We start from the raw sequence: 22,985 nt of genomic DNA, 5'->3' as shown, positions 1-22,985 counted from the left end.
TTTTAATCATATCTAGACCTCTAGATTTTAACAGATATATTTAGAGACATAATAGAGGTTGTATGATGTAGGAAGATTGCAGGACCTGGCCTACAATCAGTATGACCTTTTGCTACTGTATTGAGCTCTTGTTATATATACCAAGTTCAAATATATTATTTGAATAAATGGACTTCAATTTTACTGGTTCAAAAACTGAAATGATACTTGCAATAATAATGTTGCAGACGGTCCTTAATCTGTAAAAATGAAGTCTGGGCACAAGTTGCAGTGTTTTGCTGACCAGTTGCTGCAGTTCTTTAATTTTATTAATACTGCTCCTTCTGTTTCACTGCTGCTATGAAAAGTAAAGCTGTCGCAAGAGATTTCTTTTTGAAAGACCAATGGCTGCAGATGTGAGAAATTTGATACAGGGGACAGTTATTAAAAAAAAAAATTTTAAGCTAAATTGTACATCTATAGAAAAGAAATCCTGTTACTTAAAGAAGAATTGTTTAATTATTAGGAATTGGGAAAACTGAATGGGGGAAGAACACTGGAGGATTGAAAGGGAGTTACATACATTTTAAAGAAAATAATTTCTCTTTATAGGGAGCTCACTTTCTCAAAGCATCTGACCAGGGGTTAGACACAGTTGAAAAATAGGATATGGAAGTTGGTGGAAACTTTTTGGATCATTCATTACTTGGCATGGTGCAACTGGAACAAACAGGGTGCTATTCTAACTGGGACTGTACACGAAAAGGCTTTAGTTACCCATAACCTGCAACCGCCCCCCTCCTCAGATTGCTTAAGATGCAGAAGTCTGGAACAATATGGCCCAGCATCTCTGATGTTTTTGGTATCCTGAATATCAACTTCCTGTACAATGCAGTTGAGAACCGTATTCTAAAAGTTCTGATCTGAAATACTTGGGAGAGCTCTGGGTAGGCACACCCATACACATATGATGTTCTTTATAAAGGCCGAGATAGGATACCTGCTGAAATCATGTGATGGGCAGGAGAGCTTGCTAAATTTTACAAGTTTTCAATTATTTCCATACCCTTGTTACCTCATAGCCCTAAATGTGCAAATCTTTAAAAGTCTATCTCAGTACTGTAGACATCTAGTTTGTAAACGGTTCATATTTAAGCTAAATATATTAAATGTTAATTTAAATGATATTATACAAAGAAAGAATACAAAAATGTATGCTAAGAAGTGCATGTATAATGCTATGGGAAATAATAAATTTTTCATAAATGTTTTGCTTATGGAAAACTCTGATCAACAGCTGTGGAGAATGAAGGTCTCTGTCTTTCAGTAGCAGAGATTGAACAGACAGCAACAGGGCAAATTTCCTCTTTTTCTGCCCTTTGCATCATAAGATACCACCTCTGCAAGAATGAAACCCTGTGCGGAGCTCTGTGCAAAATATTTGTCCCATGCAAGGCCCATGCCCCATTTCAAGGTGTGCATGTAGGATATTGATATTTATTTGTAATGTCATTTTGCACTGAGGGGTGTTTCACCAAGAATGAGGAGATTATACATTTCTGCAAGCAGGTTTTCGTGCACAGGATTTCATTTGTGTAAGTGTGGGTGGGAGTGAGGCAGGGAATACAAACACCTTTGCAAACTAACCTAAACCACCAGCTTGTTTTCATGTAAGTCAGCACTCAGCATTTTTAATGACCAAGATAGTACTCACCTGTGCCAGACTCAAAGCAGCACCCTAGAATGAAGGGTGTTTTTATTGTATTACTGTTTCCCTGAGCCATAGCCTTCCCACTGATTTGGTGGCTTTCATTCCTGGTGTGTTGATGAGGGGGTGGGGAAGCAGTTCTGGGACACAATGGGCTCTTACTTCAAAACCTAAGATGTGTAAAACTCAGTGTCTTTTTTTTCTGTAATCAGTTCTAAATGAGCTCTTACAAAGGGAACACACAACTGGCTTGGTTGAACAAATTGATTTCTCATGCATGAGAAAGTAAAGTTAAACATCCTAGTGAAGCCTAGAAATTTAAATTTTAAGAATTAGACTTTTTATAAAGGGCTTTTGATTTGTTAGATTTAGAGCAAGACTGTTGAAGTCACCTTGAGGAGCAGAATTATTTATGGCAGTTGCTTACAGTACCAGTGTAATGCCACTTTCGCATGTTTTTAATTTTGTTCCTTCGCGTGGTCTGTGCTGTGTTAATGATCACCTTGTCATTGCTAGCGGTGGAAAACGGTTTTATAAATAATTCCCACTGGTGAGATGAAAGTGTTAACAGAAATACTTTAGGGAAGGTCTTGATTAACTTATACACTTGGCTTGATCACAGTGGAGGTTAGACTTACAATATCTTGTTACCAGGACTAATAAAACACATTCATTTTTTCATGTACTATGTTAATTACCCTTTTACTTTCCCTTGTGTGCAGACACACACAAGCTGGTTTCATGTCTGTGTTGAAGACCACAGTTACACTCTTTAGACTTCTCCTTGCTGTACTTACAAGTTCATTCTCCAAGCAAAACCAACCTTCCCTAATCCCAGAATCTGTATATTGTAGCTGAGCTAGGTGCTCAGCTTAACCTATTTTTGCTGTAAACAGCAGAAGGTAGATTTTGTTTTTTAAATTTCCTTGTACTTACTGAAAGCTCTCTGTCTAATGTACAGGTGTTAAGAAGCACAACTAAGAATTGAATTTTCAGAATATCTTTCGTCTTTAATTCAAATTCCACAAATGTAAATTATTCAAATAAATAACCACATTGCAATATAGTAAACTAGTGTCCCATATTCCATCACCACCACCTCTCAGAAACATCAGGAAAACAGGTATGTGCCATGTTCTCTGAAGCCTAGGATCATAAGGATCAAATGAACTGTGTTAATGAACAAGTCAAGGGTCTTTCAGAAAAGATGCTCCCAATATTGATTTCCTTCTAAAGCAACGTGTGTTGCGTAGATTAGTTTAGTTAGGCAAGATCACACTGAGTTGGGAAATAGTCTCTCAGGTTACATACCAAAGTACAGAGGACTTGATTCTTTGGGATAAAGGGGTCTTAGGGTGGAATAGTACTTACATATACAAACTGAAATTCATAGAAGTAGTAGAGGCAATACAGGCAGCCCTTGCTTGTTAGCTGCATTCTTGTGCAATGTGTTTTAATTTCTGGCATGATCATCTGTGTACCACTAGGGAAGGCTGTCAAAGAGGAAAGGTAAGTTCTCTGAATTAGAGGATTTTACCTGAATCTCACAGTTAGCGGTGAAGGTTCAACTGGTGCTATCCATGGCAAGGTGAAGTAGAATATGGCCTTCCCTGAAGCAAACTTTGAAACATTTGAAACATGCAGGTGGAAAAGTAAGATGTTAAAGACAGAGTCTTTATGTTAAGGACACGTATGTCTGTTAAAGACACATGCCAATGTGGAGTGTAACTGCAAATGGCATTATTAATTTAAAAGGAAGGAAAAGGAAAAATACTTCCTTGAGCAGTGAAATGAAGGGAGCTTGGTTTGTGCGTTTTGTTTTGGGTTTTTTAATGGATTTGTTTTGCAGATAAGTGGATTTTCTCATGTCTGATGACTGAGGTTTCAGCCTTTCACTAGGCAGGACAGCAATAGGGTCTCTTTTCTTTACCCAGCTGGCTAGTTTCATAGAAACAAGGCTTAATATTTTGGATTTCCTTATCCTTTTTGTCAGACTGGATTGAAATTGTACAGCTGATTCAGAAGTTGTGGTGGGAAACACGTACACAGAAGCATGCCTGCTGATTTCCTTATTTTGTTAAAAAATTGGACAAGAATTCCTTTGATGTTGTTTATTCTTGTAGATTGCCAGTCTGATCGAATAAAATACACCAGAGCTGTTACTCTTTTCTGTGCACTGAGTGCTCCCTTCATCTCTACCTGCCCTCCCACTTCATCCTCCGTGTTTTTTCAACAGACCTTGAATTGACTTCTGCAAACTTATGGCCTTCTGCAAACTTATGGCCTTCTGCAAACTTATGGCCTTCTGCTTTTCTGTCTCCATCTTCTCTTTAGAATTTGTTTTGTAAATTGAAGTAATTGTGTGAACTGTATATTTTTGTAATGAGGATGATGGTCTGTTGTTAGGGTTGCCTAACACTTCTCATTATGAAATCCTGGTTTTCAGCTACTTGTGTTATTCCTTACTAGCTGGTACTGAGATTTTTCTGTACTGTGAGTATTTTCTTTTTACTCTAATTACTTGCTTTTATTACAGTAGACATGATTCTACATAGGAAATTAGGGGAAAATGCTATCTTTATGCAGGCAACGAAAAAAATGGAAGGCCTTTTCTTCAAATGCTGTTATACATGTATGCTTTGGAGCCAGATATTTTTTGTAAAATATGTACAAATTTGGCTGAGAAATTGGACTATAAAATGCTATACTTTATATATATTGAGTAGAAACAGAAAGGATCCTAAAAGCTAAAACCTCCAAAGATTTTTGTGTTCACTAAGCAGCTTAAATTTCTCTGCTCCTGAAATGCTTTCCTGTGTTCCCAGCAGGGCTACTGAGGATGCTCTGTGCTGAGAACACTGTGCCTCAGAAGGACTCTGCAGCTGTGGCTGTGGGTAGCTCTGGGACAGGCTGCGTTTAGGCACTTGAAATGAAACTTTTCTGCTTTCACTAGTACCTGCAAAATGGGGAGGAATGAGCTATCACTTCTGGTTAGAGAAGGGAAAAAGGTAAATTGGAAAAATTCAGTTGACTGCTGAAAGAGTCAAGCTGAACTGATGAGAATAAGGAAATGGGAGGTGATGCTCAGTCTGGTTAGGAGAGGAGACTCGCTCTTGCCAGTGCGAGAGGAGGGCATAAAGGAGGATAAAGATCTTTGGTGAAAGTCGTGGCAAGAGGGAGACTGAACTGGGTCCAAAAAAAGGAAGAATGTAGGGAAGAAGCAGAATGGACAAAGGAGATAAAAGGGGAACACTGTCCTGCATTTTGGGACACTGTGACTGGAGGCACTTGTGAGGCTGAGGGTCAAACCCAGGGCTTAACATGTCAAGATAATTAGAACTGCATTGAGACACTGTGGAGTCTGGCGACTGGGGCTAAGTAGAAGACGCCAGAGCAGTGCTATAGGTATACCTCCCATCTCCAGTGACGTTACCGTTTCCTATTATTCCATTAGTTTCAAGCAGCAGATGCCTGAGTGGTCAGCCTTGTGGCTCCACTATCTCGCTGACTCATGAGCTTCAATATAATGCCATGTTATTTGGGTAAGGTATAGATTTCTTTTTCTTTTTTGGAACTTGGAAAATTACACATATACGCTGCCATCTTCCCCCTCCACCCTTTCCCCACCCTAAGAATATTCATAAGATTGCAAGGCCAAGTATCAGAAAATTAGGAAATGCAACTTTAATTCAACCTCGTTGTGCTGCATGTGTTAAGAAGGAAGGATAAGCTACACTATCACTGTTCGGTTTTTTTTACAGATGTTCTTTTATAGTTCAATAGGCAGGGCAGATTTGCTCTGATGATGAATTAGGAACATACTGTAAATGAAACTGTCATCTCCAACAGTACTACTACCTCAGTTGCAGAATCGAAAGCGATAAAGTGACTAAGACCGAGATCGCAAGAAGAGACATGCCAAAGCCATTTAGTGTTGCTCTTGTGATCTACATTCGATCCCTGCCTCTCCCAGAGAGCTGTTTTGTGCAGGGAAGCAAGCCTCTACAACCAGAGTTTGGAAAGGAGGTCACTGGTTTGCTGAGTGCTTAGCTAGATACCTTGGAGGCATGATGTGCAGGAATTCAGAGCACACGCAGCTGAAGCCAGAGGGAAATGCATTTTGAATATTAAAGCATTATGGGGTTCTGACTTCTCAGTGAAACAGGTCATAATGTCTCAGATCAGACATCTAAAATCGGTCAAGATTTTTTTGTCATGGCTGTCCACTCTGCCTGCAGACTAGGTAGTGCCATTTCTTCTTTCTGTTGACATTGTTATAAATAAAAGTGATATGTGAAGTAGTCTATATCATGATGAATGACTGAGATTCACAGGTTACTTAGTAATTCTGTCTTCCATGCCTTTTAGAATATTTTGGAATATTTGGAATAAGAAATGTTCAATGCCATGTGTTAAGCGTGGAGAGAACAGGAAGAGAGGTTTCTTCCTGGTGACTACGGAGTCCCTGGTGTAGCATAGTTGATGTCTGTATTAATACATGTGAGGCACAAGTGTTTCTATTTTTGTGGTACCTGGTGCAAGGAGCACTTCTATATATTCTGTACTGGGGAAAGCACTCACAGCACTATCTTAGTTCCTTCTCAATTGAAGAGACACAAACCAATTCCTCAAAGGACTCTGAAGGAAATGGAAAAAGACAAATGTAAAATCTATATTAGACAAGTATATTGGTATCTATGTTAGACTTTCCATGGAGGAACTCTGATTAATGATTGAATAATATTTATCAGTCAGAGTCTGTGTATATATTCACATTATATGCAAGACTAAGCAGCTCCTACTCCTTCCGTAAATTTACTTGGAAGAAGGCCTCAAAGTAATTAATACAAATCATGTTACGATTTACTGATACACCTGAGCATGCCAAGACCTCCAGAGAGGTTTTGTCTGATGAAGATGCAGACGAAGTTGCAGGTAGCCACCCCACAGATGTCTGGGATAGAGAGATACCATCCAAGTCACTTGGACCCTGATAGAGGATGCCCTGATGACAGCTAAAAGTTTCCTAGCAAGTCTTGACCCGGCTGTTTCCCATGTAGATGGCAGTTGTATGGAAATGCCAGAGCCTCGGGTATTTCAGTAAGAGACATAAATAAGTCAGAGGATTTCCAAAGAGGGGCGGAACTGCCCATGTAAAGGCGAATGCCCTAGTTGGAAAAGGTGCAAAATGTGGAAGTCATCTAGGAGGCAAGAGCTGTGTGAAAGAAAAAGGAGATGAGTGTCTTGCTTTAATGTGAAATGCGAACATCAAACATTGAGTCCTGATACTAGAAATGACTCAGCCACAGTAAAGTGATCTGGATCAGCAAGCGTTTATGTTGGCCAAAACTTTTAGTAGTAGAGGTGAGGAATATGGATGTTTCATCTCATTTCAGAAAGTCCAGAAACCAGCTCACTCTCAAGTGAAATCACTGCTTTATCTGCTTCCCATTGTGAAGAGCAACTGGTTCTCTCATGGACTGAAAACGCTCTTGAAAAATTTTTCAGAGACAGGTATGTTCTGTTCAGGATGGAGACATGTGGCTGTGCTTCATTTGTGTGTTAGGGGCACTTCTCCTGTAGGTGTGTAAGTGATCTGTAATCACTGAATTGTTGAATAGGAGTTCCCTGGCAGCACCTGCCTGGCAAGACCCCAGCTCAAGAGTCAGGCTGAGATTTTCCTTCGGAATGTCAGAAAAACCACGTAACAACAGATCATACACCACGCTGCATCAAAAGCAACTTGCAGCAGGCATTGGAAGGCATTTGGATCTTAACAGGGAAAGAATGAACATCCTCTCAGTCATTTGTTTCTAATGCACTAATGCACTTGCAGCGTGAATATTTTGTGGTTCTGTTGGTTTCTAACATTACAGTGTGTTTGCAAACTTAATGGTATTTTTACAGCATTGTGTATCTGTGTATGTATATGCCAGCAAAAAGATAAAAAAACCATAAGCCATTCTTTGCACACAAGTTTCATCCCTTTGTCTGTCTTACTCATTTGTTGTCTGTCTGGGCTATATTGGAAGCTTTTGATGCAAGGTTGGGTTTTTTCCTCAAGTGTTTGTACAGTGAACAGCTTCTGTGAGGTTTGACACTTTTCAGTCTTACATGCTGAGATAATGGGTTAGCAAATTGACCAGTAAAGAAGCTGAGAATATATCATGAACCTTTCTGACATAAATTATTATACAAAAGGTTTATGGCACTTCCTGTAAGAACAATTTTACAGCCACTTAATTTCTAATGTCACCCTTTTTTTTAATAAGTAATATGAAACAAAGATAAAAATTAAGTATGAATCATCTTAAAAACAGTCTCCCCGCATACTATGTCATTGTAAGGGATCAGAACAGATAGGAAGACTGAGTTGCTGAGGTTTCCAAGTTGCTTTTTGCTATTCTGCTCAAAAATACCTGCATTCAGTAAGTCACACACACACCTAAATCTCAGGTGTTTTGTAGCAAGTGTCTTCTCTACTCAGACGTGCGCAATAGCCACACCTTGCTGGTATCTGCAACTCTGCATTGTCCCACCCTTTGGAGCAGAACTGCTCTAAAGAAGGAAGAAGGATGAGACATACCAATGTAAACTAACATTCAGGAGAAAATGCAGAACAAGATTAAAGCATATTGTAACCTAAGCAGTCTTGAGTAATTCAAATGTTTATATGTTTATTAGAAAAATTTCCAATAATCTAAAATGACTCTAAATTCTGGTAATTCAAAAATGAAGAGATTGCTTAGCAGTTGTCACCAGCTGTGACAAGCATGCCTCTAGAAGAAGGGCTATAGCAGCAAAATAATTTAAGTATAGCATTGCATCAGTACTCATGCAGAAATACATAGCATTTTTATGCGTGCATTTGTATCTTGCAGAAAGTCCACCAATATACACTTAGTAATTCAGATCACTTAGTTTAATTAAAAAAAAAAAAAAAAAAAGCACTGAAACTCATAATTGTCTCAGCAAGATTTATTGGCATGTATGGTAGTTGTTAAACTCAGTGGCTTTTGCAGGGGGAACTTTATGTTACTTATTTCTTTTTGAAGAACTACATTATATAAGAATGTGTAATCACTGTGACTTTTTACTTTGTATTCCCAAATTTATTTCAACACCTTACAAGTTGTTCTCAGCCCACTTACACAATGTTAGATCATCACATGGATGAAGGAACCGTTTGCTTTGTAGAATACAATGCCTTTAATTAAAGTTGAAAGTGAATGGACTGAATTAGAATCAGCTCATCCATCAAAGGCTGGCTACTGATTATTTACTGACAGCGCTTCATTTAGCTCTATTAATTACGCAGTGGTACCGTTACGTAAAGGTTATGAGTTGTTATACTTTTAAAAATTAAGAAAGAATACATGAAAAAGAATTGTATGTGCTCAGTGCTGGAGTCTGAAAGCGGTAGATGTTAAATGGTGTGTTCATATGAATAATCTATTACATGTGTTTTTCTTATCAGTGTTTTTAATTGCAAGTGAGTAACAGGACAGCGGCTTAGAGATCTGGATAGGGTCCTTAGCAAGCTGCGATGGTCATGGCTGTGACTCCATAACAATGAAGGAAAGCCTGCCTTTCTATTATTGCTTTGAAAATAGCTTTTACAGATTTGAGTGTTCTGCCCAGATTATATTGGGTTTCAAGTATTGTGGGGAGCAGAATTTTGTGTACTGTTTTCTATGTTGATTACCCACCCTTTCCTTATTCCTTTATCCCTTAAATATCAAACCTTTCACCACCATTCTCCAGATATTACTCTCAAATCCCAGCTATGATCGAGAGATAAATTTGCCTCCTGTGTTCCTACAGCAGAGCTGTAACATACATCTCGTTCATATTCAGTAATATTCATCAGTGCTAAGCAAAAACTTCCTTAGTTGGAATATGCCAATAACAAGAGTTGCCAGTCATATATTTAGTTCTAGTGATACTAATTTTGAAACTGTATTTATCTTCCTTTTTCCAATAAATACATAACCTAAGTTAAAAGCCGTACATTCTCAGTAGCAATGTTTTAAACAACTAGCTGAATAATATTATTTTTTCCCCTTTCAAAAGGAAAAGCATTATTTCTGTGGGTTTATGCAGGGGGTATTCATTTTCTGCTGTTTAAATTAGAACATGGCTTTGGGGGGGAGGTTCTGTAAAAGCGGTAACACAAGTGGTAAAGTCCAAATGCTCATTTCCTCTGAAAGATCTGTGAGCTGTGGTTGTTTTGTAATAAAACCCTTTGAGTACAGGAGGTAAGGCTTGCATGGGAAAAAGTTATGTATGTATATATATATATTAAAAGAGGGGGAAAAATCTGGTTACTGAGCTGAAAAATATTGTTCTGTTCATTCCAAAAAAGGGCTTGAAAAGATGATGAATATGTGTGTGCTTTTTTGTTCAAGAAGGAACTTTAATTTTCTGCTCGGTCCTGAGCTGTAAGTTTCCATCATAATCAGACATGTTATTAACTCAAATCTGTTTATAATCAAAGTCAAAGCTGAGAGCAGCGTCACTGCCACTCTACTCGGAGACTGCAACTATTAAGAAATTAGTTTTGATTAGTTTGTTTTGTAATAGTGTTGTGTTTTGACATCGTGTTGCATGATGTCAGGAAGGGCCTCTTTTTAAAGTCATCCTGGAAAAGCACGGCTATAAAACAGACTCAGGCAGGGAAATGGAAAACAGATGAAGTATTTGTACGTCATCTAGGGAATGATCTTTCTCGAGAGGATAGAAATGATCTAATTGCCTTTGATTTTATGAAACACTATAAAAAGGAATCTGCTTATATATTAGATTTTACATAAATGGTCATTTTAAAAAGTGGAAAGTTTGATGTTTGTAACTTAAATTGACACAGTGCAATGAACAAGCACCCTTTCAAGAGCCATCTGCCAACTAGCCGGATGTAAAAGTTACCATTTCTGCTTTTTTTTTTTCTTCTGTTTTAGTTCTCAGTTGTTCTCTTTTAATCTTAGTGCCCAGAAGGATGATAGCACTGTCACTTCATTTGTGGAGACTGAGAGGGTATGAACACCCCTTTTCTTTCGACCTACTGTTACTACTTTTCTTCTGTCCCTGTTGTTTTTCTGGTGGCAAGACACCTGCGGAGTTGCACAAGTCCTGTCTAGCTCAAAGTAGAACATGTAAGCAGGTTATTTCAACATGAGAAATTCAGTTTCTAACCTCACTGTATTTACCAGTTTATGTAACTGTTGGGTTGGGCCAGTGGGATTTTTTCTCTTTTAAATTTGAAGGCCTTTTAAGTTTTGTGAAGCCTGTGCATACAAACATGGTATTTTGAGTTAAAAAATCTGCAGCAATGACTTGCTCAGTTCTCTTATATTCGGTTTGTCAAGAATAGGGGCAAACTTGATTTTTATTTAACACCAAAAAAAAGAAAACCTTCAGTGCAACAAAAAGTTAGTGATTCAATAGGTGACATTTTCCATTTGCAAATCTAATATTACAAGTGTAAGCGTCTGTGATGCTGAATCTGCCATCATTTGGATCAGAACCTGATCTCTTGCTTGATATTCATCATCTTGTTAAGGTGATATATCAGAAAACCTGAGATAAATCTCCAGTTCTGTTCAAGCAATCATTCAGTGAGCTTTGTTGATTTAAATGTCACTGAATCATAGAATCATAGCATCATTAAGATTGGAAAAGACCTCTAAGATCATCAAGTCCAACCTTCAACCCCACACCTCGAGGCCTCCTAAACCGTGCCCTGAAGTGCCACGCCTACATGTTTTTTGAACGCTTCCAGGGCTGGTGACTCCACCACCTCTCTGGGCAGCCTGTTCCAGTGTCTGACCACCCTTTCAGTAAAGAAATTTTTCCTAATATCCAATCCAAACCTCCTCTGATGCAACTTGAGGCCATCTCCTCTTGTTCTATTGCAAGTGACCTGGGAGAAGAGACCAACGCCCACAAGAAGCAAGAGTACTACCTTATTTTACCAGGGCATTATGAGGTACCCTATTGATAGTGGTGTAGTCATGTTTATACCTAGGTAGGCAGCACTTTGTGCAAAGAATTTAAAAATATTTTACCAATTTAGAGTGTACCTGGTCTACCTAAAATACCTTCTGAAATTGCAGTTGAAGAGCTTACCCTATATGTTTTCCTTGAAAATATCCTTGCTGTTGGTACACGGCTCTTTGAGAGACTTTCTCTCAGGACTGTTAGGCTAAGCTTTTTTGCAGTTTTGCTCCTCTTTGTTTGTTCTGAACGCAGTATATATTACAAAAATTGTATTACTCTTTAATTTAAAATTAAATTCAGTTAACAATTTCCAGTATAAAACCAGTTACAAAATGCTTTGTTAGGCAAGAAATATGTTCCGCTTTTCTATTTTGCCTCTTATTTTATCATGGTTGTCCTTAAAATCTGTGTAAGTGCTCTCAACACATCCTTTCAGTTCCCCATAATATCACTGAGGCTTTAACAGAGAACAATTGTGTAGTTGGAGGACACGTAATAGGCTACTAGAAGAAATACTTGCATCTGGCATGATCAAAGCTTTTGGAGCATATGAATGTGTATGTGGGAGGTCTTAATTTTTATGTGGGTGGATTCACAAAGACTAAAACACTGCAGTACTTAACCCCTTTCCCTTTATGAAAATTCACTTCCTCAAAATGAAAAAAACATGTAGTACCTGATTCTTATCTTTTGTTTTTCATTTCAAGGAGTAGTATTAATTCTTCTGCTTGTAAGTACTTGTTTAAGGCATAGAGAATTTTTTTATATATCAGCCCCTGTAGTGGCTTATTTAGCAAGATGCTTATCTTGCTCATGATGTTTTTGCATGTTGGAACATATATATGTTTTAGGATTTAAAAAACTGATAATGTTTAACACCAGTTTGATAATCTGTAGAACTGTTGTGGTAGGAGCACTACTGTATTTTCAGCGTTTGGCAATAGCTATGTCTTCAGGTTCAATTTCTGCTGGTTTAGTTCCAGTGGCAGTACTCAGCTGTGAGTGGCTTCTGGAAATCTGTCATTTGAAATTTTTTATTCTGTTATTTCAAATAGTCACTTACATTATGAAAGGCTATAAATAGTCATTTGAATCATCTCTGTTAGTGTTTTGTTTACATGACTCTGATGAGGAAGTTTCAGGTTATAGCTGACCTGAGCTAACAGCTTGCTGAACGGGGAGGTCTTGCTCTCCCTTTGGCCTCTTTCCTTGCCCCCACTGCCCTGTGATCATCCGTTCCCCAGCTCCCAGCTGTACCAATTCTGACTGCAGGGTAATCCGTCCAGCCTGCCAGACGAGCAGAAGAACCCACGCGCCGAGTTGCGTGCCAAATTCATATTCTGCTATTCTGAACATTAATTAACAGGTGATCAGCAGAGTACCAGAGCTGGCTGGAGGTAAGCATCAGGAGCCCGTGGCTCGAGGGGGGCTGTGGGAGAGGAGAGCCACCTGCCCTTTTTGCCCCTGGTGAACTTCAGGTTTGCTCAGACCACTTTATGAAGTCATAGCGTGAGTCATGAACACAGCATCATGCGTAATATGTGGCTTCTTGAAAATCAGCCCTGTTTTACAGGCAAATGATGATGTGAGGAGCAGTTCTTGTAAACAGCTAATACATCAGTGAAGACATACATTTATCTTTAGAAGGCATACACCTTTTGTGGTTATCTTAAAAGATTCTATACATGCTTACAGCTTCCGTTGCTGTTACTTTTAGAGCTGGGGGTCATTGAAGCAATAGAATATTTTCCCCTCTGAAAGTGTTTTTACCTATTAAATTATGGGTATGTATGTAACTTTGCTTCAGCACTCCAAGTTTAGGGAGTTGATATACCTTTTTTGGATACTCAATCAATCTCTTTGTTGTCCTTGTGGCAATGGTAGTCCCCAAATCTCATCTTGAACTATTCTAGATTCAAATTTGTGTGGTATCAACTGGTATCAAAGCCAGTTAGTGTCAGTGTGCTCTGTAAATAACGGCAGCTGAGGAAGCGATTCAGAAACCATGGAGCCATTCCTGATGCTTTGCAGTAGAGGGATGGGATGGGCAGGTGAAAACAAAAATTCTTCATCTGCCAGAGTTGGGTCTGTTGCTGAATAGGTCAGCACCTCAAGTACCAGGAGGCTGCTGTGCTAGCTTCTCTAGCACAAACCCAAAGTAGGCAGGCTCTTACCCAAATTTTTAAAGCCTAAGTTTCAGCATTATCAAAGCGATGTTGCTTTGTTTTTCTCTGATCTCAATGTCAGAACTGATGTTTGAGTTTGGTTGATCAGTTAAATGGTTCACAAAAGGGTGGTCAGCATCTTTTGTGTTGGTAGTGTGTTCAGGGTCTTCATGTTTTTCCTGTGTCCTAGACCTCCTTTGTATGTTTTCCTTGTAATTTTTTTCTCTTCTCTTCTTTGGAGGAAAAAAAATCCCAAACCTTACCATCTTCTTTGTTGTGATGGAAGGATTCCCTACAAGATTGCCATGCTATGAGACCACAAAACTGCCTCTTCTTCTGTGTCACGCTGTTGAAAAACTGCTAGCAAACAAGCTCAGTCTAAGCAGTACCTCAGCATTACTTGTTCTGCTACCTCGTAGTCGTTTTCAGCATGTTCACATAATAACAGAACTAGAGGCCCCAGTATATGTTTTGGTGCACTTATCAGTAGTCCAGTGTTCTCATTCACAAAGAGAGCATCTCCATATTTATAATTAAGGAGTCTAAATCTTAAAAGGGCAAGAAAAGGCCACAGAAAATGGCAGATGTTTTAGCTAACTTCAGGAAGACAGCAGAGGGAAAGAATATGTTTGGGTTTTAGCTCCCAGCATCACTTAATTTGCTAAATATTCAAATACAAATAAAGTGACACAAGCAAGTGACATTACATGAATATTGACAATCGTAGGCCTTCAGTAATGATCCATGAACTCTGAAGGACCATCAGAATTCAAAAGAACTGAGTTTAAAATGTCACATTTTTTAAGGGTTTGTAACCGGGATGTTTGTTTCAGACTCAGAACCCCATGCTCTATTTTCTTTTCCATTCTTCCAGCTCTAAGGATTGCCAGTATTTCTGAAGTCCACATGGCAATTGAATGAAACTGTGTTTCCTACCTGTAAATCAAAACAGAGAGGATAACCGTTGTACCCATTCTTTAGAGTATCAGACTGGTACCAAGGAGGGCACAGCAACAGAGAAAGCAAGTTTTTAAAAAGAAAAAAGTCCAGGACAGAAAAGTTAACAAAAACAATACCTAAAAACCCCAATACCTAAAATAAACGGTGTGGGAATGTTGCACTGCACCTTTGCAAGCTCTCCTGCATGGACAAGCTGAGGGATGTCCTGATATAGTGATGAGTCCTGACATGAAGAAAACAGATTTGAATATTTGGTTTTACTGTCCAGCAAAGTCAAACTGCCTATGTAACATTATTAGCGTCACCAAGAGATTGACTGCCTGCCTTCCTGTTGCTTCTTCTAGGAGATTTCCATTTACCCTCATGTAACTCCAAGATAAAGAAGGCACCCATCTGTTCTTTCTCCTTCACTCCCTTCCTTATTATGGTCTTTTGTTCTCATGGTCTCAAATACTAATTCATCCTCCCCAGTGTCCCCGGTACATTGCCTGGTCTGTAAAATACCATGTACCATCTTTCCGTCAGTTTGTTTTGCCTTTAGTTGTTTCCTGCGCACGCTTATTCGTTGACACATGTATTTGCCTGGTCCTGGTGTTTACTGTACGTTCCTCTGCTGTGCCAACGTACTCTTCGAAACCTGCAGCTGGCATGAGGCCTCGGGAGGCGTTAGAGAATAGAGGTCCGTACTGCAGCTCTGAACGTGGGTCGTGAAGGACAGGTCTCGGCTGCACTGCTGTGCCTCTTCCATGTCGATAATCGTTTTCCTCTGTGAGAATTGCTTGAAGTATACTCAGACACAAAAAGTAAGGTCTGCCTTCAATGGCTCTATGGATTTTTACCAAATAATTCTGACTCCTGTGTAGTCTGTTCACAAAAGACAGCCTTCAAGAATGACACGTCCTTATGATATTGCTACTTAGAATACAGACCATTCAGTGAACAGTTGTTCATTTGCTGGCGGCTATGGATAAGGATAAATTTTGCCGAAATCCATTTTACAGTACTAGGGATTTTACAGGGGCTTGTTCATTAGCTGTCCTCCTCTGGCCCTCTTCCTGCATTGCCATTAAAAAAAGAAAAATGACATTAATATTACCAGTGGTGAAACTCGTACCTGTGAATGCCATTGTTGGAGTTCTCGTGCGAATGGGGCTTCTGGCATTTTTATGTACTCCGTTATCGAGGGCAGCCCTAGGAGCCACACAGTTAAAACAGCATCTGCCCAAATGAGAGCAGTGGGGAAATTTAGGGAAGGCCTACGGTGCGGGTGATGGCTTTGTGTATGGTTTTGGCATGATAGCAAAACCTGTATAAATATAGCTCTGTGATGGTATTGTAAACAGTGTCTGCCTTTCCCTTTAAACATCATCTCTAAGCCTGTCTTGCATGCTTGATCTCTCTTACACGTGTGTGTGTGCGCGTGTGTACATGTATATCTTATTATATGTAAAGACACTGCACATTAAATAATGATTAATTTTATATCCCAGTCCTTTAAAAACATATGTGCTGTAGGGTTTGCCTTCCAGTGAAAGATCAAATTGGATCTAAGGCATAGCTGCAGTACTGCAAAAATAGTCACTATGTAATAGTGTCAGGACTGTCTCTGGAGACGTTTCTAACAGACATCTTTGTATATTTGAACCCAAATTAATGAATGTCACTACATGGGCAGGAAAAAATTATTAAGCATCAGCATTTTCAGTTGCTCCTTTTATTATTTTGGATTTGAGAAAAGACCCCAAGTGGCACAGAAGTAAACATTCCTCTAACTTATTTGCAGTATAATTCATCATTCTGAATGTGTTTGTGTAAATTCAGCATCTGTTTTCAAGAAACCATTTTTGTGCTGATTTTACTTGAAAATGTTTGTGGTCTTGCTATACATTGTTACACATATTTTCTCTCAACAGAGTTTGCACTTAGGATAGTGAACGCTCCAATGGCCTTGGATTTAGCATACGCCATCCTGTGTGAGCTGCTCCAGCGGTGGGGGCAGATCCGTGCCGGCGTCCTGACCCTGCTGGAGTGGCTGCTAGGAGACAGCGATCTGAAGGGAGACTCGGAGACTTCAGCCCCGGTAATTGTAACAACCAGTTGCTATCTCATGTTGGAATCACTAAGTCTCTGCAGTCTTGTGGCAGGAATAGCATGCAATATCTCTTCTGATGAAGCCTGATGATCACTAGTCCAGTATTAATTGATGTACAATTTAAAATTAAAATTCACATGGACTGTATTTAGAATAAAAAGAGAGTTTGATGCCTGTTTCCTGGCAATATTAGCATAAAATTAAAGAGACCAATAAGCAAACATTGAAATAAATCAAGAGTTACTTAACAAATCGTTGTTGACTGAAACATTTTGAGGCTGTAACTAATTGTGTTCAGTGTCATTGCAGATGATGGCTTGCCTTGAATTTAAACTGCTGCTGTGGGTGCCAGGCACATCTGGCATTCAAGAACAGTGCTCTCACAGATGCTGGCTTTTGCAGAGACGCCATTTAAATATTTGGTAACTTTGTGCCATCTCCCATATGACTGGTTCTGCATAGCCCATGAAACAGCCTCGCTCACATCAGTCATTCTCTTCAGAAGGATTATTTACGTAGAGAAAAAGTTTGCCATTCTGGTTCTGTAAAACCTAATGCTGTATAACACACTGTGCTCTCTTTGTCTTGAAAAGACTGTAAAAATCAAAATAATACTGGAAGGTAAACCAGAAGGAGCAGGAGAAGCTACATCTTGGAGAAGTTTGTTGACAATCAATATGACCCATGAAATATATTCTGAAACTTTGCTTAAGCCTGTGGGTTAGGTATGCCTTCCTGATCCTTCACTGACTGATACAATTTTCCTTTTTCATTTAATCCACTGAAAAAGCTCCATGATATAGCAAATTACAGTACTCGTTACAGAGAGGTCTCTGTGAAATACAAGACAGTTTCACAGGGGAAGGCAAGCACATGTTAAGGATTAGGACTACTATTTACTTCCACTGTTTCCTGAGAGTTGTGCTGTAACTGCCTGTTTTTTGAAGGTAAAATTTCTTTGGCAAAGTAGGAACCTTTTTTACTGCGTTTTCTCAAACCTTTGAAAAACAATGCATATGAATTTTTACCTTTTTTAATACAAAGCAGCTGTTCGACAACAGCCTCGTCATTATTTCTCCGTGTATCTTCTTTCATACCTTTTAGAATTTTCTTATTATTATCAAGATCACAAGTCATTTTCTAATCGCTGCTGCTGTTCTTTTTGTTAAGGAAGAAGATGATTACCTGTTTGATAAAGGGGAAGTGAATTTTTGGGCAGAGAAGTTGACTCATGTCAGACAACTTAGTAAGCACCTTTTACAGCTCATATCAATGACTCATCTAACTCTACCAGATCATGGAGAACTTAATCAACTGTCGCGAATAGCACTGGACCAAGCCCAGCTCGTTGGACACCTTCTTAGAGCGCTACCTCAGATTCCAGAATTTTCCAAAACGGCAGAATTCACAAGATTGACTATTCAAAATGAAAGAATATCAGTCTGCCTTAAAATATTAACTCTACTGAAGTCTGATGATACTTGCAAAAATGGAAATCTGGAAAAGTAAATTACTAAAAGTTCATCCTCGGAGCTGCGCACATATTACTGTGGATGGGCAGGGACACTGAATTCTAACGATGTTCAAGGATTAAGGGATTGCTATAGTGACTGCGGTAAACCTGGAACAAACTATTCAGTGTTCAGGCTAAACCCACATTTTTTTATATATGAGTCCGTTGATTATTTTTTTTTTTTTTTGGTCAGAAGTGCTGTGTGAGACTATTCCTTTCAAATGCATTTGCTAATTTCATTCAGCTGAGCATGTTTGAGTATAGCTACTGTAGGAAGTAAAGCAGCTAAGCCTAATATTTTCCATTCATCCAGGTGCAGGCCACCTGTAGTTGTGTAAACGTTTTATCCCACATTTTTTCCTCTTGTATTTTAATACCAAGAAAAAGCTGGGGGCTTTTTTTGTCTCCTTTCAAGAGGCAGAATGGTAATTGTTAAATGAATATGGTATTTTTTAAATTTTATTTTTAAGTGATTCTAAAAAAAAAAAAAAGAAGCAAACCTTGGCTTCGTTGTCCATGATAATTTTTAGACTAGATTTTAAATTTTACTGCCTTTTCCTCTGGAGGAAGGCAAGGATTCTCACTTTGGTAGTAACCTTGTTTTGCGCATGGAAATGGCATTAGAGTTCTGCATGCCTCTTTTTTTCCCTGTAAATCAAATAACTACTTTTATAAAATAGCTCTAAAACAAAGACCGTTGTGTTCAAAACAAAGCAGTTGTTCCGTTGTGAACCAAAATAGTTTCATCTGTATTTTAGAACACCTCGCTCTGCAAGCAGTCTTGGAAAGTAAGGTCTTGCTTAGTAGAGTTAGGCTCCCCTGAAGTGATCTTGCACCGCAGCACTCGCTTTTGGGAGATGCTGTCACCGGTGCTCAGGTGAGGCCGCTGTGGGGAATATACCAGGTGCTCAACAGCATCACTGTCAGAATCACAGAAATGTTTGTTGTGCTTTGCAGATGCATGTTTCTACGAACTGAAGTTGGGTTTCAGTGTGAAAACGAGACATTGAATATTAATATTTATCTTAAAAGGATATGTTATTTAGCAACGGGCTGGGACTTCACATTTGGCTCCAGCATGGCTGGGCACAGCCAAAACAGAGCTACACCCCGGTGTACCTTGTTACTTCCGTCTCCTCGGGAGAGGAGCATGTCCAATAAACGCTTGTTTGCTTTCAGTCTCTTCACGTAATTGTATATCAGCACGGTTTAGTCGTAAACCTCGATGATGATGACGGTGACGACACAGGCAATGAGCAGTTCCCCCACGGCCAGTGCCCCGAGAGGAGCTCTGCCTGTGGCGGCGCGAGCCCAGCAGGTGGCGCTGCGGCACCGCCGGACGCACCCGCGTGCCCGGGCCGGCTCTGGCTTAGCCTCGCCCAGGGCCTGGCTTAATTTTGCCCAGGGCCTGGCTTAATTTTGCCCATGGTCGGGCTTAGCCGTGCCAGGGCAAGGCGCGGGCCCGTGATGCTTGCACTAGCTGGGTGCTGCAGTGCCCTGTATCCGATCGCTTCCCGCTTCTTGGGTTTAAATAGAATCTGCCAGAAATGAAGTTAAGCTTCCGAGAGGCCTAGTGAACATCTGAAAACTACAGATGTCACTACTAAACAAACAAACAAAAAAATTTAGGAACAAAAGTTTAAATTATTTCTGTAAGTTCTCAGGATTCAGGGTTGCTTATGTAAAAGTGATTTCCAATGAAACCTGAAACTTCAACAGGCAAAAGGGAAATGCTGGAATCTGAGATGAAAGGATGTTTCACAGAATGCACGCTACCCAGCAAGCCATGCTGTGAGTTAGGCTAAAAATCAATTTGTTTGCATCTGTTTTGAGCTCCTGGGGAAGGAACAGCCCAGATTATGTCTGGAAGCCACTCTTAAAAATAGTCAAGACCTGTACAGTTGATTAGCAGCCGCTGCTTTTGCCGCACCTTTCCAACATTTTTGAGCTAGTGTAGCAACAGCTTTTATAGCAGAAAGCAAACAGAGCTTTGCATAGTACTGAAATCACAGTACAGTTGTGTGACCTCCTCATGTCAGTGGTTAGCATAAGACTGCCTAGGAACATTGGCCTTTGTTTTTTTTATTGGGTAGAATTTAAAACACATATGCATATATATTCAGTATCAACAAATGGCTAAAAGCAGACAGGTAACAGCGTAGTAGTAGATCCACAGTAACCATAAAACTTAAGTAACTTTGTGAAGCCTTGAGAGCTTGGTTAATTGGTAAACCAAATAGCTTGAAAACTCAGTCTTTATCATGATTTTAAGATGCAGCTGAAACCTCTGTCATCCCGCCTTAGTTTATAATGAGCAAATAAAAAAAAAAATTATATTGGTGCATATACATTTCACCACATGCTGCCAGGGGTTTGAGTTACTGTATAACTGCTCAATCAAGAACCTTTAAACCCTGAGCAGCAATTGCAGGGGAGGGTTAGCAACATCTTACACCGCAGTACTTATCTGCCACGGGTTTGATCAAAGTCAGTTTATCAAAGTGTTCCTCCACATGACGATGACACATTGCTCCTGGCACGGCTGCCATCATAAGCTGTTTACTCAGTTCACTAGTGGGCAGGATCTGCTCCGAAGGTGGTATTTTCACTACAGGGATGTCTGGGAGCAGGAAGAGCCCGGTCCCGGCTCAGCCCGCAAGGAGTCCCAGCGGGCCAGGGAGGAGGCGATGGGGGAAGGCGCACGGGCATGGGGCTCGGTGCGCCCCATGGCGCCTTCGCCCCGCCGTCGGCCTGCTTCGCGCTGCGGGCTCTGCCGGGCGCTGTAACCCCTGCGCGGGGCTGGCGGGGGGAAAGGGAGCAAGCATTTAAATGTTGTTTTGGAAACCCCCAGCGAAGCAGTAAGCGGCTCCCGGCGGGCACTAGGGGGTGGCAGATCCCCGCGCAGCCGCGCCGCTGGGAGCGGGGCCGGCCTGGGCTGGGCGGGGGGGACGGACGGGGCCGGGCTGGGAGCAGCGCGAAGGGCGGGCTGGAGGTGTAGAGCCAGGCTGGGAGCGAGCAGGGCCTCCTGCGCCGTTTCCAAAAGTGCCCGGCGAGGGGGGACTTGCCTAAGTGCCGGGATACGGGAAGAAACGAGGTTTGGACTTTTTTAGTCCCACAGCTCCTCGTCTTTCCCGGGCGTTTTTATGATATCTCTTGTTAAGCTCGGCCTTAACTTGGCAGGCCGGGCTTGTTCCTCCGCGGATGACGGCCCACAGGCGGTGCCCGGCCGGGGGGGGAGGGGGCCTCCTGCTGCCCCCCCTCGGCCTCGGGGGACGGGGAGGAGGAACGAAATGGGAGCGCGAGCCGCATGGCGGCGGCGGCAGCGGGGGGGTGGGGGTGGGGCGGGCGAGTGTGAAAACGCGACGCGAGCGCTGTAATGCCCGCCCCCGCCTCCCCCCCCCCGAGTTGCTTTCCTTTGCGAATGTGTTTTCAAAGCGCAGGGTTCCTGCTGACGTGGTCAGATTTGCACCCTTGGATTTCCAGGCCCTGACGCGCCGGCTCGGAAGCAAAAGAGGATCAAACGCCTCTGCTGGCTTTAGCAGCAATAAAACTTTACGCGTCCGTCCATTTTCCCCTTCCCATTTGTCCCGGGGCTAAGCAAACACGGGGGGTGGGGGGTGCGGAGCCGCTCCCTCCGCCGCCGTTCCCACGTCGTGTTTGCGCAGCCTTATCGGGACGGGACACGGGACTCCGGTGTTTGGCACGGCGGCTGCGGGCGCGAGGAGGGAGCGCCGCCGGCCGGGACCTGCCGCTGCCCCCTCCCCCCCCCCCCAAGGTCCCGGCGGGAGGGCTCCAGAGGGATGCATGAGAGGGGGAGTGCATGGGGTGGGGGGTCGCCTATCAGCCCGGCCCGTGCAGGGTTAACGCCGGCTCGGCCGCCTCCCCCGGGCTCCGAACGGAAAGAAAACCCAAACAACCCTCCCAACACACACGCACGCACAAAAAAAAACCGTGGGGACGCGGCGGGGCGCGCAGCCCGTCGGTCGCACCGGGCAGCGCGGCCTCGACCTTTTGTTTCAAACCAATTACGTGGAAAAGTTTATTTTCGGCGGGGCGGTAGGAAACGGTGTCCCCGGCCCCGCCGCTCCGCGCTCCTGCCCGCCCGGGGCGGCTACGCGGGCAACTCCCGGCACGCCGGGGGGGGGCCGGGGCGGGCGAGGGGAGCGAAGAAGGGCGCTTGACTGTGGCCGACGCCCCCAAGGCGTCCCGCTGCTCCGCTTCGGCCGGCCCCGGTGCCCAGGCCCCGTCCCGCCCTCGCCGCGGGCGCGGCCCGCTCGGGGGGCGCCGGGGCCCGCGCTGCACGACGGGGCCGCCGCTCCCGGCTCTCTGCAAAACTTCAGGCGGCCCGGCGGGGCGGGGCGGGGCCGCCGGGGCGGGGCGGGGCCGGCGGAGCGGGGCGGGGCCCCGCGGGCCGCGGCGGCGGCGTTTATATGGGAGCGGCGCGGGGCGCCGCCGAGTTCCCGCAGGTCGCCCGCTGCTGTGCAGCCGCCGTCGCCGCCTCGGCCCGGCACCCGCCGTCCCGCCGGGAAGGAGACGGGAGCATTTCGGATCTGAAGCAAACGGCCCCTTCCT

General features: G+C 42.2%; 1 protein-coding gene across 3 annotated transcripts in view; it reads left to right on the top strand.

The window, feature by feature from the left end:
* THADA (THADA armadillo repeat containing) overlaps positions 1-19,591 on the top strand; it is a 165,271-nt gene extending 145,680 nt beyond the window's left edge. For 2 of the 3 annotated variants that reach the window (XM_075089031.1, XM_075089029.1), the window contains exons 37-38: positions 16,722-16,888; positions 18,071-19,591. In XM_075089031.1, coding sequence (XP_074945132.1) covers positions 16,722-16,888; positions 18,071-18,409 — 506 coding nt within the window. In that variant the 3' untranslated portion in view covers positions 18,410-19,591. The remainder of the gene's footprint in view (positions 1-16,721; positions 16,889-18,070) is intronic. The other variant, XR_012659875.1, reaches the window with a different exon arrangement.
* The last annotated feature ends 3,394 nt before the right edge of the window (positions 19,592-22,985 follow it).

The sequence above is a fragment of the Phalacrocorax aristotelis genome, chromosome 3 (assembly GCF_949628215.1).
Source record: "Phalacrocorax aristotelis chromosome 3, bGulAri2.1, whole genome shotgun sequence".
In the NCBI taxonomy this organism is placed as follows: Eukaryota; Metazoa; Chordata; class Aves; order Suliformes; family Phalacrocoracidae; genus Phalacrocorax; species Phalacrocorax aristotelis.
This window is presented reverse-complemented; position numbering and strand designations above follow the sequence as displayed.